General features: G+C 41.5%; 1 protein-coding gene across 1 annotated transcript in view; it reads left to right on the forward strand.

Annotated features, from left to right (window-relative positions):
* The window catches only part of C10H10orf90 (chromosome 10 C10orf90 homolog), a 69,922-nt gene that overhangs the window by 25,035 nt on the left and 24,642 nt on the right, over positions 1 to 20,245 (forward strand). Inside the window, exons 2-3 of the mRNA XM_075717959.1 lie at positions 8,545 to 8,639; positions 10,865 to 11,951. Coding sequence (XP_075574074.1) covers positions 8,545 to 8,639; positions 10,865 to 11,951 — 1,182 coding nt within the window. The remainder of the gene's footprint in view (positions 1 to 8,544; positions 8,640 to 10,864; positions 11,952 to 20,245) is intronic.

The raw sequence follows: 20,245 nt of genomic DNA on the forward strand, positions 1-20,245 counted from the left end.
GTGACTTAGAAACTTAACTGTTGAGGCTTCATATTTATTTAAATCTTAGCTATTGTGTTTTTATCCTGTGAACGCTGATTCTTTTTCTCTTGGTTCTAGCCTACTGCATCCCCTATTATTGAGCAGTTTCTGATGTCTGTAATCATGGCAGTTAATGTGAAAGACTTTCCAGAAAGAAATAATATCTCAAGTATTACACAAAAATGAATGCTTCTATTATACAAAAGTAACATGAAAAGTCTATATTAAATCTGGCATGACTGGTGCTCCACTGAGTTTAGTTCCATTGTACAAATCGTTCAGTGTCAAATTTGGCTCAGAACATCTTGGTTTTTTGTTTTGGAAACAAAATTGGTCTAATATAGATGTGTGTCAGAAACACTGCTTTGATGTCTTGACAAAAGCATCTGTACCCACGGCACACACCATTTTCTGGTGCCACCACTGTATTAAGAGTATTAAAAGGAAAAAAAAAATCAATAAAGCAAATACCATTTTTAAGCAAACGCATGGTGAAAAACCCTTGCAGCAGGGTACATATTGAGCCATAAAATGCAGGCACCACAGACAGTGCACAGGTTTTCTCTTGTCCTCTCTACAGTTTCTTGTCTTAAAGTTGTGCTTTCATAAAAGCAGATAAATGCAAGAAATGTTGAATTGCTGAGGCCAGACAATTACCTCTAGCTCCTACAACGCATAAGCAGCTTTAGGCAAATGTGCTGTTTTGGAATTGCTACCAGTCCTGAGTAAGACTGGTGCAATTTTTATTTACAAAACCCGTTTGTACCATCAAATTCTGTGCATGTTATGACCTTTACATGAATACACGTAATAACACTAAAATAACTCTTCATAAATATACTTTTTGGCTGCAGAACTGCTTTTCCTTTGTTTGCTTATGCATAGTATTTGTCATGTTTACAGTCACTTAAGAATTTTCTGGCTATCTCAAACATTCTTGTACTTTCAGAAACGGATGTGGCCACTAAAATGTGGATGTCTTAATAACATGCTGTGAAAGGGACTCTGAGTGGTAGAGGATCCCTTCCAATAGCTCTTTCTGTATGAAATGTTTCTGGTAGTTACATCTCTATTTTGAGAGTACATGAGGTGCTCAGTGGTCAATAAGCAAAATAATGTTGCAATAGGTAGTAAGGAATCTTAGTGTAAGGATCTGAACCAGGAATAGTATTCAGGATGCCTTAAAATTAGAGATAAGTGGAACCTGAAAAATTTAAATGTTGATGTAGTTTGGACTCACCTCCTTTCTTTGTCCCTATCTCCTGTCTACCTTCTTTTCTGTTCAAACTTCTGCCACAACTAGTGCTCATATTTCAATGTTCTGTTCAAGCTTGCCTAAGCCCAAAGTCAACGTTACATACGTCTTGCATGAAACAGCAGGCCTCCAGTGATCGCCTTGCTCCTGGTTTTTCTCCTCTTCTGCCTCCTGGGCCATGCCAGTGACAGACTTTCAGAGCCTGTCAGGCCTTCATCTCCAGTTGGTTGCCATCGTTCTGCCTTTTCCCGCATAGTCCCAAACATCACCTCTGGGACAAAACCCATCCGGGTGATTCCTCTGCAGATGCTGCTTCCAGAGCTGCTGAGGCCCCACAGGAGGACTTGTTGAACAAATCCCAAATAACATTTCAGTGTCAGCAGCTTTCCAAAAAAATAAGATGGCCACCGAACAGGAACTTTGATGGAAACCAAAGGTATCATCTCCCTTGTGCTACTCCTTACCTTGGTGTGAGGATAGAGCACCTCATACAGGAATCGGAATTTGCCAGGGTTACCTAGGGGGAGTCCTCCAAGGAGAGTTTGGGGATTTTGCTGCTCATGCACAATCTCTCACTGCTTTGCAAAATCCTCTTAGGAAAATGTGTCCGAATTTTAAAAAAAGTATCTATCTATCTCCCAGAATCATGGTGAAATACATGGACAATATTGCATTGCTTTTAGCAGTGCGGATAGGTGGAAGCCAGTCCCACCAAAGTGGGAGGAACCGTGGAGTTTCAAGATCTTCATTGCTTGGCTCGTCAGCACCGGGGAGCTTGATGGCTTGCTCCTTGTCTCCAGTTCTTCCTCTCACTGCCACAGGCACAGCAACCTGTGACATTTATGGCATGGCATCTCTTCTATTTCTAAAATGAAGCTACTGAAGAAAAATGACGAAAGAGAATGATTTGGCTGTTAAACACTATTATCCCTCGTGATCCACCCCAATTTTCCAGGCCTTACAGATATCCTCCCTCTAATACACTGGTTTTGAGCTCCCCATTCCCCTCCTGCTACATTTTATAAAGATCCCGGAAGAGCTCCAGCGGGGAGCTCCAGCGACAGGTTTGATTTCTTCAGTCTAAATAACATGGTCTCTGTCAGTTAAATCTTCCTGTGTACTCCCATTTGAGTCCTTGGCCTGAGTTATGTCCATGCAGCTGGGCTTCAGCAGGTTTGGGGAGTTAGTCACTGCTTCTAGGGACTGAGATTTGTTAGCGTAAGCTTCCGCTGCCTAGAGAAACCTAGGAATGTGTTCCTCCCCACACCACTGAAAATTTTAAAAAAAAGGGAAAAAAAAAAGAAGAAATAAAACTTGGAGGAGGAGGAGAAAGGGGAAAAGGAGAAAGTGAAGAATCTACTTAGTTTTGTCTCTGTGTGTGTGATGGATATGCTGGGGGTGATTCCCCACTTTATTTTGTCTCTGTGTGTGTGATGGATATGCTGGGGGTGATTCCCCACTTTATTTTACTAAGTGAAGATAAAGAATAATAGCAATGCATAATGAAAACACAATATTTTTTCTCTTATGCATGGGTTTCAAGATATAATTCCTGTGCTCTTTCTAGCCCCCTGATGAGCACCTTGCTCCTAATGGCACGGATAATGAGAGATTTACGACTTCTGGCTTTTTGATAGCAGACCAGAACTCATTTGTCCGTTCCATGGTGGATCCTGTAATCATCTCTGCAGGCAGCCAGCTACAGCTTCAAGGTGTGCAAGCAGGGAAAGATAATTCAGTTAACAAATCTCATGATGCTACTTGTAATAGAAGAAAATCCATCCTGACATCTTAAAAAAATATTTTTCTGTTTTGTTTACATAATGAATCCTGTTCAGACTGAAATGATTTCAGGCTGTTTTGCGTACTCTGATTTGAAATTCTTCCCAACAAAGCTGCCTTAAAATACTGTTATCTTTGTGCAACTGTGTCCAAGTACTTTCTTCTGTGGCAAGGTACTTGTTTGTATTGGCTTGGCTTTTTTCATGGCAAGAAAGATTTCAAGAAAGGAGTTGGCAGCTGCTTTCTCCCCCTTTAAATCTATTATTGCTGTTTGACCCCCATTGTAAGCGGGTGCGTGCTACTTCTTGCAAGTTCAGCAAAGGCGCTTTAACAGGACTGATGTACTCTCCCTCTGTCATCCTCTCGTGATGGGCGAGTACAGTGTGGTTTCTAGCTGTGTTCGAGCTATCAGGATGACATCCTGTGCTCCTTGAGTATCGTCATGAAAACTGCTGTCTCTTCTTACCTGAAGGTAGCTGAATGCCAAATCATCTTCATGGCCCTCCTCTGGACCCACTCCATGGGTCCACGTCCTTTTGCTGGGGCCCCAGAGCCAGGTGCAGTCCTCCAGGTGGGGTCTCATGAGGGCAGAGCAGAGGGGGAGAATCACCTCCCTCGACCTGCTGGCCATGCTGCTTTTTTGAGACCCTAAGAAAGTAAAATCCACGTGTGGCTATGGGGCTGCCTTTCTGCCCTGCCTGTGCCCTGTCTTCACTGGGATGCTGCCCTCAGACTGTCGCCAGTGCAACACCTCGCCTCTTCCTTGAACTTAACATCGCTTCTGAAGGCTCAGGATAATGTCCTTGAAGGACGGCAAGACTGTGCCTGTGCCAAAGCTTTCTGGAGATGCATCACTCCCTACGCTAACAAGTAAACACAACATTCGCCAGTAGATTCCCTATAAATCAATTTAATATCAGCAGGGACTTGAGTATAAGGTGGGATTTTCAGCATTCATCTGTCTCTACTTTTGATACTTTTAGTATGTGAACTTTAACTTCATTGTTCGGTTTTATTTTAGATGACACTACTCTCTGCAATTTTATGATATTCTTTCTTTATGACACATGAAGAAGACCAGAAGATGTGGATTTGGTTCTGGTGTTCATTCTGACTTGGCTTTCATCTTAGATGTATCTGTAATATCCGTATGGTTTTTCTGGATGACTCACTTCAGATATGAAGAAGTGAATTATGATCTCTCCCAGCCCTTACTGAGAGGGAACATGCTGAATCTTTAATGATGACACTCTTTTCCTCAAGGCTTCCTCAGGTATTTGAATGAAATAAGTCACAAGAAAATTTAAACAAATCTAATGTTTTAAACAGAATAAAGTCTAAATTAATTCCTCCAAGTTGATTTTAATGATATGGTTTATCTGCTGATAACTCACAGTAGGAATAATGCATAGAAGGAGAAAAAAGGCTTGAAAAAAAGTTTTATGTGATGCCAAAGACCTATTAGCCGAGTGATTGCTCTGGTGCCTGACCCTGCAGCCAAGCCATTGATGTCCTTTAGCTCCCGGGTCCCAAGTGGGGAATTTGAGCATTTTTGGGTAATCAAGAGTGCTGACCTGGGAGCCCTAGGGACCCTGGTTGCCATGGACCTGGGAGGGAGCCTGACTCCCCTTGCAGGTCTCTTAGATGGTAGTCTAAGCATCAGAAAAAAAAAGATAATTTTTGATAAAGTGGAGAAGTTTTCCCCTTTTCACACCAGTATATTTGTTCTCCTAGTTTTTACTTTCATTATAAATAATCCAGCCACCAAGCCAGGAAACACGAAATTGCTACTCTGCCCTTAATTGATTTAGTGGTGGACTTGGTAGTGTTAGGTTAATGGTTGGACTGGATGATCTGAAAGGTCTTTTCCAACCTAAACGATTCTATGATTCTGCGATGCTGTTCTAAGGTGTTTTGAGGGAAGCACTGGAGGTTCCTGGAGCCTCCAGAGGAGTTCATTTTGAGGTGATGCTGGTGGCTCAGAGGGGATGGCAGACCTGGTCAGCACGGACTAAGCAGGGCTTGGAGCAGAGTGGAGGAGATCAGAAGTGCTGAAACGCATTTGAAATTTGTCAGCACATGAACAGTAAATGAATGAAGTATGCAACTTTCATGACAAAAACTGGAGATGAGGTCAGGGCCAGTGGTCTAAAGTCATTCCAGCTCTGCCCATTGTCACTCTGGGTGTCATCAAACCAGCATGGCAGTCTGTATGTGTCTAGCAAAGACCTGAACCACTGGGAAAATAGCATTATCCGTGGACTGTTTTCATGTGTGTCTCAGGTTTTGTACAAAACCGCAGCTGGCTACAAACTGGGCTGTCCTGTGCATGCCAAATATTCGCCGTACACTATTTTTCACCAGCACCCTCACCTTTGCAATCTATCTGTGTTTGAGCAAGCTGATTTACAAGTACATCTTTTCTGAATCATTATCTGAGCTGTCTGCCAGTTGGCCCGAGGCAGACATCCAGGCACTCGAGACTGGGAGAATCGGTTCCAGCTGCACTCCGTAATTAGGAAAACCCTGGTCTGTAGCCGGATGTCCAGATGCCTTGCCAAGGAGCGTATCATTTGGTTCAACAAACAGTATTTGTGGGGAAAAAAAAGAAAAGGAGTGAAGATGTAATAGGACAAAGTTCACATGCCAGCAGCTGCTCTTCTGCTCTTCTCTTCCTCATTGCATCTCCCATTTGCAAGCTGGAGAGGTGGGTCACGGTGGGAAAGGAAGGTCTGAGGAGGTTAAACTCAGAAATAAGTTTCTCATACTCCCCACGGAGATGGAAAGTACTCGAAATGCCATTTCTTTCATGCTTTTGCACCAGGGAAAAACTGAACTTTGCATTTACTGTGTAACAAGAGTTACAGTGCAATGTGTTTTGTCAGCAATGAGAATTCGTATGAAAACTCTGTGTGTGACACATCTCGGCTAAACCCTTGGGCTCTCTGAAGTGTCTTTATTTCAAACACAGATTCAAGCTCTTTTTAAAGTTTTTGGGGTTTTTTTTGCTTGTTCTGTTGACATGAATTAACAAATGTGAAGCTTCCAAGAATAGATTTAATAATACCATAGAAAATACCAGAGCTTTTGCCACCAATGCCATTTAATCTATTTCAGCAACTAGATTAAATGACTTGCCAAAAGTTTGAGTGTTTTCCGACAATAGGATTCCCATAGTAATAAAAGAATATAATTGCACAGGATATGGTACAAAATGCAATGCAAAACTCCACTCTGGGATGATTTAGCAAAGAAAATAAATATTTCCTCCTCTTCTTCTTCCCACCTCACTTTGTCCTCTCTCTCTTGCTCCAGAAACAGCTACTTTTTAAAGTTAAACAAGCAAGAATTAACTAACCTATTCTGAGGGATCTGTGTGAAATGGGAAGGTCCTGCCTACAGATTATTGCTAATCACAGGAGGTTACTTCAATGAGAATAATTTACATATTATATGTTAATCTACTCTGTGGACTTTGACAACTTGTTCTCGTTTGACCCTGTAGTACTCAGCCTTTCTCTTGTGCTGAAAATACATTTGAATGAAATTCATAAAAGGCCATCTGGCAAAACATGCCTGTCTGGATCTGATTTATCTCCAGCCAGCCTTCTGAATTTCCTTGCGCACTGGTTGACATTCACAAGTTGATGTTCTCCTGTTGTAGCTTTCCGGCTTGATCTGAGACAACCATGGTTTTCTTACTGTAAAGCGTTTGAGGAAAATATTGATAACTTAGTTGAAGTTGGCACTTTAATTACATCCTTTTTTTTTTTTTTATCAAACCTTTGGATTTTTTGAGGTCTTTCCTTAATTCAATCCAAGAACTTCTTCTTTATCCTTCTCTGCAAGTTATTCCTTATTTAGTTGTTTTAAAAAGTAAAGCAGCATAGGTAGCAGCTCTTCATCATGAAGGTATTCACATGCAACTCGTGAGAGTCCTGATACACTGAAAATAACCTTTCCATAAGGCTCACCCAGCAGTTACCCCTATCCCACTGCTTGTGGCCGCAGGTGGATTTTGTCCCTCACTGCAAGCACAGCACTTCCTTCTCACTGCGCACCACAACAGGGTGAGGAGCAGGCTCCAAGGGCATCTTGCCCATGTTTTGTGCCAGCAGTGACCGTGATCCTGTGCTAGATCAGGTTCATTGCATTTTCACTGATTGCAGAAGTGCATTATTTCTTTGCCAAAAAATGTGTAGTGGGCCCTCTGCTCCGGCTATTTTCTGGATTCTCTTTTTTCCTTACTGTGGCTGATGAGTCCAGCTGTTTTCTCTGTTGCTCAGGACCTTCTTTTGCTTAATGACAAAAGTAAACCTCTTTTTTTCATGCCAGCTATGAATATATGCAGTGGCATTGGCATCTTGGGGCTGTGCGAGTGAAGTATTAAAGTATACCTTAGTATACTTCATTAAAGCAGAAGTTTCATCAAACATCCTGTTAGTGTTTTGTGATTTGTGTTCCATGGTGGGACTCAAGGAGATCTCTCGATGGAGGATAGACCTGACGCCTTCCCCCTCTTTCCTTTCTACTCCTTAGCTGCACCCAAGGGGATGAGGCCATGAGGCCTGCTATGGTGGATAGGCTTTAATGAACACTTCTTAAAGTGGAGCTGATTTATATTCCTTTGTTAATACAATGTTACATGTGAACTGAAATTCTGCTTAGTAAAAAATTATCAACTTCTATGACAGGCTGTCTAAGTGAAAGAAAAAAAATAAGTCTTAGCAGTGGTGTGACTTGTTGCTATAAAGCAACAGCCGGTGATGTCACGAGATTTCAGTCCAAATAGAGAATTTTTGAAAATTAATTTTGGATGCTTATCGCAAAATAGAAAGTAACGTAATTTCTGGCAAAACCGTTGACAACAGACGTAATGCATCATTGCAACAGCCCAGGCTCCGTGTTAAATGGAAATCAGCTCTGTGTAAAAAGCTGCAGACAGGCTAGTGCTCACATGAAATAAAAGATGACAAAATCGGAGACTGATGTACTGATGTAATAGTTATCACTGAACTAGAAATGTTATGATGTAATAGAATTTGTGAATATGATTTAAAATTACTGTAGTTCTTTAAATGTGAAGGTGACTTAGTTCAAATGAAATCACTTGTGCTCCCAGTCCTGCAGACTACACAAAAGTGACATTTCTTGAAATCCGCATTTCCCATCTTCCCCGATTCCTCCACACTCATGCCCGAAGCCACAGAAATCAAAAGCAGAGATGCTCAAGCTTTGGATCAGCCCTGAACAAATTTAAGGCTGTCCACAAACACGTCTTTGCAACAGAATCCCAGGGGTGTTTCAAGTGCCTCTCCTGGGAAGAGGGAGAAATAGGATCCGTCCGATAACCAGATCCCAGGGCAAGCAGATCATTTACAGTAGCTCTTTCCCTCCTGCTTGCAATCCATTTAAAACCACATCCTCCAACTCATCTCCTCCAGGACATTGAAAATAATGTTACTTTCTCTGCATTTTTTCCCCAGGAGTGACACAAAAGCAATGGGGCACTGACAGTCAGAGGACGTGCCCAGGCCTTCAATGGGAGAGTGCTGTGGAGAGAAAATCAAGTTCTACCAAGGTAAAATAAATAAATTATGTTTAGATAGCAGTCAGCAGAATGCATTCACATTTAAAAAACAATTGCTGATTGCTGAGCAGTGTATTTGGACTTGGTTTTATTTAGCTAGGCTTAGCTTAGGCAGCAGAAAAGCCAAATAAAATGATGGCTAAATGTTGTGATTCATTGTGCTTTTGGTGAGGGGGAAAAAAATTGCATGTTCTGTGGGGGAAAAAAAGTTGTTAAAAACACCTCAGGAGACTAAATCAAGTGGTATCCCAAATATCCGAGACAGAGTGTACTGATGTTCTCAAGATAAAGCCTGAGTTTTTTCAGTTCACCACAATGACATTGTGCAAGTGCATATTTTTTTTCAGAAGATGCAGTGAAGCTTGAAAGCTCCCAACGAGCACAGGATCAGCTGGTCAAACCTTAAAGATCCATTTCTTTGCCAAAGGTTGGGAGGAGGGAATAATACATATACTCGAGCAGAAAAAAGGAAAAGCAAATTATTTAAAATATTGCTGCATGAGTTTGAAGCTAATCAGGAGCATTTTTGACATGCCTTTGGACTCTTGCAGGATGTCTCCATCTATGCAGCCCTTAACAAAAGAAATAAATGTCAACTACTGGAGCATGAGAAATGCATCCAAAATAAAGTATTTCAAGCAACATTCTTCTTTGGTGCCCTGTAGAAATCTCAGGGAAGTCGAGAGTTTTGGAAGGCATGCAAAGGTCTTAAACCTGTAGGTAGAAGTAAATGTAGTGCAGAAAATATAAGGCAAATGTTATAAACCATGAAAGAAACAAAGGAGGAAGAAAATGCTTTCCCTGGGGCTGTGAAATTATTGAATTGTCAAAACCACAGGCAGCTGGTTTAAAGAGTTGATAAAATTTACCTGGCATTTCACCTCGTTAATAAATGCTTGATCTAACTCTCCCTATTTGGGCTCCCAGATCAGCCTTCCCACGAGTTACAAAGGAGCCTGTTTTCTGGCTTGTTTCCTTGCATGGGGGACAGGAACACAGGAATGGTTTTCCATGTGGGCTTTGGTGCAGGGTCCCATCTCTGGCACCCAAGCCCCAAGAAGGATGACCGTGGCACCTGGGAGGTCACAACTCTGTCACTCACATAGTCTTCCTTGAGGAAGAAGACAAGCGAAATAATTGTCAAGTACTGGCATTGATTATCAGCTGATAGACGCCCAGATATGACTGAGATGAATTCATAACAAGCAGGAGCAGTACAGCTGGCAAAAGGCACCTAAACCCCAAATGAACTTGACTGAGCTTTCATTATGGAGCTAATTCTCCGAATTTGCATGCCAATTCCGTGGGTTTTTTTCTATGAGGATTGGGAGATCTAGGAACACAGGGCAGGAGAAATCTGATCAGCCAATTTACAGCAGCAATGAGATAAGGCCAGATGCTTTATTCCATGTGATTTATGCGACCAGCCGTGTGGATGATAATAGCAGGAGATTTTAAACTGAGGCTTATTGTTTGTTGGATAGCTTTAACGTAAAAGCACTTCCTTTATCACATCGAGTGAAGTAATGTAGGACTATCAAGGTCAATCAAGATAGATGTTTACTGTCATGGTTGGAAAAATGAATCTGGGCCACTGTCAATCAGTCTTGGCCATATGTGGTTTTACATCATTGATAGGTGCCATCAAGTAATGATAAGCAAGAGGGAACTAATGAATTAAAATAGTACCCAGAGCCCTTATAGGAAATTATATCACTTTTGTGGGAGGGATCATGGAGTTTTTCCATGCTTGTAACTGGTGAGGTTGTAGAGCAGTCATGACCCTGGTGCCCACATGTCCTCTGCAGCATGTGATGGCACACATGGAGCTTCAGGCTAATGATCCATATGCGTTTTGAATTCCTGCAGATCATCATGAAGGAGCAGTTTAGAGTCTGAAATTGGCAATTGCCTTTGACATGTCCATTTTTAAAGAAACATAGTGGCCGCAAATCCCAACTGCAACAATGGGTTAAATACTGAAAATAATAGTGTAGAATACACATTTTTAATTTTAATATATTTTTGCACCAGAGTGATAAGGTTTTCATTGAAGTCTCCCAGACATTTCAGAGCTGATTCCAAGAGCGTGTGTTTTTAAATGACAAAAAAGTTAAATCGCAAACAAAACTGGCCAGTGTGATAGACGGCAGATGAGAAACAGTTACATATATTATGATAGCGTATGTTGATAATTTGAATCTTTTCATTTGCAGGAATCTCTGTCATCACAAAATACAAAATTGATTTCACCGATAGTAATTGTGCAGATGATTGAGGAGAATAAATCAAAAGAAAATTGGCCCGCTTTGCCTATGCAGTCCATGATCCCCCAGCCCAGCGCTTATCACACAAAGCAATCTTTGGCTAACCGTGGTTCAGTCAACATTAATAGAGCATTTACGGTACTTCCCAGCAGATTAGAAATTCAGGCGTCTGTAGATGACACCACGTCTCCATCGGACTCTCCCATCACAGAGGGAAAACAGTGTCAAAAACAGCAGAAAGGGTTTGCTTCCATAACTGTCACAGCCAGGCGTGTTGCTGCAGGCTCCTGCGACCCAGCACATGGAGCTGGGGCTGTGCAAGAGCCCAACGCCATGTCCCCCACCTCAAGCAAAGTCCCTACTACCCTCCGTTGCTGGCCTCCGCTGGGTTACACAAACCATAATCTCTCTCCGTTAAAGATTTCTGAATCTTGCTCACAATTAGGTGAAGAGCCACGAAAGCGGGTTTTTGACCCTGGAAACAAGGAGAACGGCGTGGGTCTTCAAAGCAGTGATGGGACAGAGAAAGTACCACCTTCATTCATCTCATGTGTCCACCTGCAGGTTTCGCAGCAGTGTCCAAATACCATCTATTATTTAGATAAGTCACTCAATGTGTGTATTGACCAACCTCGAATTAAATGCCAAAAAATTCATAGATCAGCATTGTCCTTCAATATAAATTGCAGTTCGTCTAGATTAACAGCAGATGGAGTAGATGGCATAGCTAATGGAGAGTCAATAGAGGAGATACATAAGACAAAGCTCCTAGGAGAAAACAAGACTACACTCAGATCAAACTGGAGTGCAGACTTAACAGAAGATAATGTAATTAATAGAGAGACAACAAATGAAGGCTATTTGGGTAGTAACTACCCTTCGCAAAGTGTCTTTGTCTCTGAATTCCCAACATTTGTGGATATACCCAGAGGACCTAATAACGTAGTGGCAACAAAGAAAGGTGATGACGATAAGCAATGTGGCAGCTATGACACTACGTTTTCTCTCCAGCTTCCTAATTCAAGTGATGAGGCAGGTAAGTAATTTCTATAAACCTCAGTCTGGTGGAGCAGAGGTTCAGGCTGGAACAGACCCACCACAATGATTTTATGTGAGCAGATAATAGTAATTTTGCTTCTGCGAAGGTACAGTGAATCAGAGCACAACCCAGACGTTTTCAGTTCCAGGACTACCACAAATATATTTACCATGCTAGTGATGCATGCTGCTCATCAGGTGATAGAGAAAACTCTGCCTGTGTTTTCTGCATTAAACCTCTATTTTTAACCATTTATAACTTATTTTTTTCCTCCCAGCAACATGCAAGCGCTTAGCCCCTGAAAATAATTACGTCTGTCTTTACAAAGAAAGGGCTGAAATTCAAGGTGTGAGATTAAGAAGGAGATGGCTGCACTGAGCTTGGTTTTGTGCTCCTTGTGTTTAAAAATGATCATTTTCAGCATTTATTTAGAAGGCTATAGTAATAAGCCCAGGCCTTTATAACTAATGGCTCCAGGTAAATGGTTTGCAAATCTTTAACACATTTCTTTCAAACATTTCCAAGCATTTCACAAATGTAAAATTTTCTTTGCAACATTGCTCTCGGGGAAGAGAAAGGTACTGTGGGGATTGCCTCATGCCCAGAGTGGCATAGCTCCTGCTGCACTGGGCTGCAGCAGCTCCTTTACAGTGCACGTCAATAACCACAGCTGAGTTTATTGGCTCTCCAGGAAGGGCGTGGGGATGGGAAGAATGTCAATGAGCGAGTCTGGTTTTTACCAAAAACACTAAGGTTAGAACTTACCCCCCATGTATCCTGCGACCTTGGGCTACATTTAATTGCAATTACCTTGTTCTTACATGGCCTTTTTGATCTAAGGGTCAGTATGTGACCATAGGCTACTTCCTAAGATTCATTTGTACCTTTATCTTCTCAGTGTGCAAAGGGAAAAAAAGAGAAAGATAAGAAGTTGTGTGTTGTCTCAAGGGCTAGACAGGATACAAAACCTGGGCTGCACCGTCCCTTTGCACCTTGCTGTGACTGCTGCACTCGCTTTCCCATGCCTGAAATCAGTGGAACTGCTTTTGCAGTTATCAAGGTGCAAACAGTGAGAAGGCACTGCTTTATTCAGAGGCCTCCTGCTTTAGCCTTAAAGAAAATTATCAACAGAGCCAGGATTTCCACAGAGAAACCGGCGTTGTCAGTAATTCCAGAGTCAGGCCCTTAAATGAAAGCTGCATGGGTCTCCAGGGTGAAGCACCCCTCAGGCTGGCTCCTGAAGGAAGCCTGAGATAAAATATTTCTTTATGTTTAAGTGTAATCCAGGTTGTCTGGTGTTGAAGGGGAGACGGCACAGTGGGGAGCAGGAGAGGGAAGATGCCAACCAGTGCTAAAGCAAGGAAGAAAGGTAAAGGGGTGAGGGTTGGTGAGGACCTTCCACTGACCGACACCAGCGAATTAAGCATTTCAGCTTTGCACTTCATTGCATGCCATCCTAATTTCAAATAAGAATATCCTCCCAATGTTTCCATAGAAAGTACTGTGCATTCAAGGCTTTGTTCAACACCATCTAAGGTGTCTCTGTGACATACCACAGAAACAAGGATTAGAATAATATTGAGACTTGGGCTTGCTAATACAGTGGCAGTCATGAAAGAATCACTTTTACTAGAAGTAGTTAGAAAGTGAAATGTGACATTGCTTATGGTTCCACAGTTTTACTAAAAAGAGGAAACAAGTGAGGTAACCAGCTGAGAAATACTGGGTTTTGATAAATGATTTCCACCATTTGTGTACACAAGAATACAGGTGTAAATAAATATGGGAAGCGTTACCTTTTTAACTGCTTCCACCTTTTGTGTAAGCAATAGTGTAGAATGTAAAGATATACATTTCTCTTGATCAGACCCTTTGTAATATATGACGGTGTTTATCAGCTTACTGCAACTTTCCTGTGTGAAACTTGTACAAACAGCCAGAATAATGCTTCAAAACAACAGTCATTCTCACCAGGATCCCCAAAGTAATGAGCTCTTGCATAGCCGTCAGCCATTAAACGTGACAAATCTTGAGAAACCTAGTTAAATGCATGAGACGTCCGCACTGCTCATTAAAATGAAAGGCAATTGGTATGATTCTAACCTGGGAGAAAATTAAAAAATGAGTTCCCTTTAGTTCTGAAAAGGTGTGAAGCAAGGGAGTGAAGTGATCTCTTAGGTCCAACACTCCATTCTGGTGGAAATCTGGTACAGTCCTACAGCCTGTTATATGGGTTTTTTCCTGGACTAGTTTTAAATATCTAATGAAAGCTATAATGGGACACAGTTACTTCCTGCTTTTTGCTGTGGCCCGTCTGTGTATAGAGCTCAAAATTACACGACCTGTATTGCAAGGTGCTGCTTTACAAGCACAGCAAAGTAACTAACCCATCAGCAAAGTCCTTTATGCCATTACGGAGTCCCAGTTCTTTCGATATTTTTTGTTCCAATGTTTACTGGCTCAAATCCATTCACTTTAAGCTTTGGTCTGCTATATGTTTATGCAGTGAAATGTTTGTGAAATGAAATGTTTAAAAAGAAGAACTCGCAAAGAAGGGGCAGCGAACAATTTTTGACGCCGTGTTAATACTTTAACATAGTTATCTTACGATAGAGCAGAGCGCGCTTTGTCCATCACATTTCTGATGACCCAGAAAGTTTGAGTTTATATTAGTTTGCAGCTGTAGGCAATACTTTCCTGCCAGCAGAAATACAAGTGGTAATAACATCACCGTGACCAAAAAAAAAAAAAAAAAATTACTTTCAAGGCTAGACTTTTCTGTATGAAATCTGTAAATGTAGTTTCCAGGATGTATAGGCTGCCTTATTAGGATCTGAAGTGGAACGAGCACCCAAATATTTCTCTGCTTTACAGGTACTGCGGCCAGGTTTGCTGTTTCCTGCAGGGCTGGTTGAGTCATGGCCTCTTTGGAGTGTCTTTTTTCTAATTTTTCACGTGGCTTCACTAAAGTAATGATGACTCTACTTATAGTATTACTCATACTATTTCATGTTCAAATCCAAGTATTCAAGACTTGGCTTTACATAGACCTGGATAACCTAATCTAAGGCCCTGTTTTCAGCAGGAGGTTGGTCCAGATAATCTCCAGAGGTATAAATTTCCACCATGTGCCACATATGAAAAGGATATTTAAGGCATATTAATGAAATGTAGATGTTAGGCTATGCTCGTGGATGGTAATTATACTTCGAAATCCAAATCTCTCAGGCTCAGTTAGCGTTCAAAGCCATATTTCATGTTATAGCGTCCCAAGGATGGAATATCATCTTGTGATTTCACCACTGTGGACTGTATCTTCTGCTGACTCTGTTGCTTTGGTACCTTACTTCCATTATCTGGCAAGAAATTGGTTTGTAAGTGCTGGAAAATCCATGTTACATGTGAAGTCAGACTTGAACTGTGGGAGGACATAGAGTTGTAGGGCATAATTGTGTTTATTTTTAATGCCTAGCCAGCATTTAAATCCCTTGGGCAGCTTAAAGAATGTGTACCCGTTAATGTGAAATGGCCTACCGAGCGCCACACAACCCACCTCAGAGATAGGACCAAGGCTAAGCCCGGGCCAAGCTCCATGAGGTCCTTGTCACAGGTGATCGATGTGCATCACCCTGCCTTTTGGTCATGGCTTTTAACAAGCTGTCAGAACTTGCTAACGCTGCTTTTAAGTGAATGCTGCCATTTCCTTTACTGTCTGTAGCTGATGTCTCATAAATACAAGGTAAGTTAAAAATGAACAGATTAGTCTTGTTTCTCCTGAAGACAGGAGCTTTTTTAATCTTAATTTCTCACTTACCTTTCATGAAGAATATATTCCACATGAATGTCTAGTTTTCCATCCATCTTTTACAATATATTACCTACTGGGCTCTATGCTGAATTATTAAAAAGGGGCAAAGAGAAGAAAATGGGACAACTTTAAATTCATTTTGACCTCTTGATTAAACAATATCATCACTTTACTATGAAAGATTATAAATGCCAACATCTAAATTTATGTTTAAGCTTAGATAATCATAAATGTTTTGATGCCTGAGCACCTTCACAAATGTCAGCTATGTTATAAACGGAAATAATTTCTGCTAACACCTCAGCTTTTATAACATCTACACTTTTGTTTTTCTTTTGTTGTCGTGCCCAAAGCTGCCATGCAGAGTTGTTAAGGAAGAACAGATGAGGTGGAGAGAAATGTAAATCCGGTTTGGATGGTAGGTGCTGTGCTGGCTCCCGCAGCCCTACGTTGAGATACAGAAGATGCGGAAGATGTGCAAGGAGGGTGGGGGGAGATGACAAAAGGTCATATCATGAATCACACTCATATGTAAACTACCCACAAGTAGGGAAATCAGGATTATGAGGTATGTGTGAGTCAGCAATGGAAGGTGAATATGGTGCCATGCTGGTTGTGACCACGGGCGTGACCATGGGCAGCAGCACGTGTGGGCACTGGGAGCCAGGCCGGGCACAGGGGCTGCATCCCTTCTCCTGCAGAATCCAGGAATGAAACACTCAAGAAGGGGAAGAATGCATTTAAATCGGTGAACAAGACAGATCAGAGAGCTGGTATTGTAGTTGCTAACACTTTTTCCCAAAAAGAACGGGAGGTGACTTGGAAGCATAATTTACTTAATTAAAGCAACCCAAGACAGTGGATGGGGAAAACTGAGATGGGGTCTGGGCTTTTGGGGTGTTGAATGACCCCAGATGATTATAGGCTTCTGTTTCCTTCTTAAGCAAGAGTCTTATTAGCAAGTGCTAAAGCCAGCAGCAAGTTTGTTTACTAAGGGGTAAATAACTAGACTTTAATTTGTTTCAAGAGCTATTTTAATTTTTTTGTGCATGTCTATATGTGTGTGTGTGTATATATATATACACACTTGTATTGGAGTAAAATCAGAGCAGCTGGTGCTGTGGGATTTTGATATGCTGCTACCTGCAAAACAAAAGAATGTTTTTGTTTTAAATACACATTGAAAAGCCCCTGGTATTTGAGATGCTTGTACAGCAAGAAAATATTTGTAGGTCACCTTTAAACTAATATATACTCACGGTAATCAGGATGGGCTAATGTAGGCAATCTTAAGACTAAAGACTATTAATAGTATTTACCATCAATTACTAAATAGTATTTGAAATGTTGTGTTGAATGAATGTGGCCTATCTGGTGTTCTCGCCTCATCTTCTGTTTATGGGAAAGTCATCATGCAATAACCCAGAGTAGCAGATTAGTGTGTGTATGTGTGGAAATATATATATATATATATTTACACGAACAAGTTATAATTAGACGAAAGCTGTTCCTTACAATATGGAATTTATTGTATAGAAACTTGAGTAGCTACAGCTGATGCTAATTAACTCTCCAGCCTGAGAATGTATACAGCAGTAGTGACGATGAAGACAGGAGAAATGTGAAATATGGCACAGAAGACTTTACTTTAGCTTGCACCTGCTAAACATGAGGAGCCAAATCTTCAGCTGATGTCAACCAATAGATATATCTGCCTTCAGAGGAGCGACACTGATTTACATCAGGCAAGAATCTGGCCAGGGACGTTACTGACTTGGCATTATGGACATAGCAGCTGGTGCTGACTTGTTAAGAACAAAGGACCACATGCCAAAAAGCCCATTAAAAGGAGCTCCTTTGATGTTTCACTTCATCTGGTATAAATTTAAAATGGAGGAGGTTGTCAATTTTCCTTAGTCTAGACATTTTGTGTCATTGGGTCTGTGTCACACTGCAATGTGACCTTCATGTACTGTGTGAGATGCTGAGAAATTGAGGACTCAGTCCTTACAGATGTTGAAAACTCGGTGAGGAATTGGCAGTCCTCAGTTATGAGTGACTCTGGAAGATGCTGACAGCCTTCAAGACAGACCCCAACCCATGTGATGGGCAATAGGAGTTGCCTCTCCTTCTCTTGGAGCTTTTTTTAGAAGGAAGGGGATACCTCCTCTTCTCTGGAGGGCCCTTTTTACATTTATGGAGTACCAAGCTCTTGAGCTTTGCTCCTTTTTTCAGATGCCTGCTGCCAGTTTCCCCGTCATCTGGTGTGACGAAGGAAGGGGTGATGACACTCATCAGGTGTAGGAGGAGAAGCAAGGGATCAGCATGGATGGATAGTCTTTTTTACTCCAGTTATTTAGAAGAACTATGGGACTGAGAAGAGCGATGTGGCGTTCTGCCCTGTCATACGGATGAATAGCTACCATTGGAGGTCGCAGGTGACAGACGTAAGCAAGAGGGAGAGGTGATCAAGGTTGTGTAAGCCAAAGCTGCCCCTAGGCTGGTTTTCAATGATGCCACTGGTGATTCAGTGGCCCTGTGATGTCACAGTGACCCTGCCTGTGATTAAAGTACTCATATTTTTCTATGAAGCTAACCGTTCTTTGACAATTTCTCTGCAGTTTTACACAACAAGCAGCCATGGATAGTTGGGGGGATGGCTGGGGTTTTGTTTTTTTTTTTTTTGTTTGGTTGGGTTTTGTTGGGTTTTTTTTTTGGGGGGGGGTGGGGTGGGGTGGAGGTTTTTGTTTGTTTGTTTTCACTTGTTTAAGGGCATGACCACAAAATAATTTGGCTGGAGTTGAAGGAACTCCCCACCTTCAGGAAGCACACCTTTCGCAGATTAAGGGCTCAGTTTTATACTATGGGGCATAGCAACAAACCTGTTAGATAGAAAGGCCATTGTTTCCCTAGAAGACAGAAGGATGTCTGCCCTGTTAATGACGTTATGGACAGCATTTCTATGAGTGAAACTGATAAATTAGAATTATTTTCCCAAAGATGATTATATTGTCTGCTGAAGATCCAGATTAAAGTTCAGCTTTCCTTGTTTTGGTATGTGAAAGTTAAGGGTTTGATTTTTCCACTGTTTCCCGTCTTGTTCAGGGTGGACATTTCTATCCTGAGCTGTCAGAGCTGGTAAAAATGTGAGACAATTTGAAGTGAAAGACTCTGGAGGGGGCAAGTCACTCGTTAGCACTCAGGGAAAGCAGTAGAGGACTGAGTACTAGAATCGTTAAAACAATGATTAAGAGAGGGGCTATGTGGATTCAGTGACTGCATTATGCCACTGGAGTAAAAGGCCTCATTTTCCCCTTATTCACACTTGGTTTAGACCGGGAGCAACTCTTCTGCAGTCTGTGAAATGAGTACTTGGCTCAGTCTGGCTGTGGTAAATTATCAGAGAGGTCTGAACGCCTAGGTGTCTTTGACATGATGAGAATACCAAGTGGTCGATACATTTCTTACCCTGCAAATCACCATTTAAATGTTCTGAATCATCCTGAATTTTTTTTTTAAAGTCACACTGCATCAGATTACTCCTTGAGTCACTACAATAGCACCTGATAGCTTCCAGCATGACATCCTTGAAATGCAAACATGGATGTCTAACTCTGAGGTTTTGTTACGTGGGTGTTACAGAGAATGTCTCAAAAGTAAGGCAGCAAATTTCCAAGTATTTTCAATAACCAGCTTCATGGTTCTTAACAATATGAACAGAGATCCTCTCAGTCTAAGGACCAGTTGCCTGGGAGTGTTGGGTTTGTTAAAGACACGGCTTTGGTACAGCATGGCCAAAAAGGCATGACAAGAAAAACAATGATGATTCCAGGCATGAGTCTAAAATCTAAGACTGATTATCTTCAATGAGAAAATAATTGCCAGGTGCTTGACCAACCTCCAAATTATGAAAGGTTTAATGAAAAGGGAATATTTTTCCTTTTATCCTGTCCCAGCACATTGAAAGCAAAGGGGAAAAACATTAGCAAAATATACAGACGCTATTCTCGACCAGCTGGGTATTGGGAACTCACTAATGCAAGCAGTCGAATCAAATCATGTGGTTGGATTATTTTCTGACCATTAAAATATTCTGCAGCAATAATACACTCTCATGATTCAGAGTGTAAGATGATCTTCTGCAGGTGCCAGGCAGGAAGGTTTCCTTTTTGCTGGTGCAGCCATTGCGAATTACACCCTTCTTCCACCAAATCTCTCCGTGCGCAGTCAGAGTCGGTGCATTACATCCTGTCCTGAGCAGCACATTGTTACCCCGTTCGCTCCCTGAAATAAGTGGCGTTCCCTTATTTAACACCAAGAGAGACCATTGATTAATTATTTGCAAAATGTTTTGAGAAAATAAATTGGCAGTCACCACAGAGAGAGTTATTGTTAGGTGCCGTTGATTAGCTGCATTATGGGATTGTTTGCTCTGAAGCCAAGTGTTGGACTACACTCTAATTTTGCCAAAAGCCTTCTGTAA

The sequence above is a fragment of the Pelecanus crispus genome, chromosome 10 (assembly GCF_030463565.1).
Source record: "Pelecanus crispus isolate bPelCri1 chromosome 10, bPelCri1.pri, whole genome shotgun sequence".
Classification (NCBI taxonomy): Eukaryota; Metazoa; Chordata; class Aves; order Pelecaniformes; family Pelecanidae; genus Pelecanus; species Pelecanus crispus.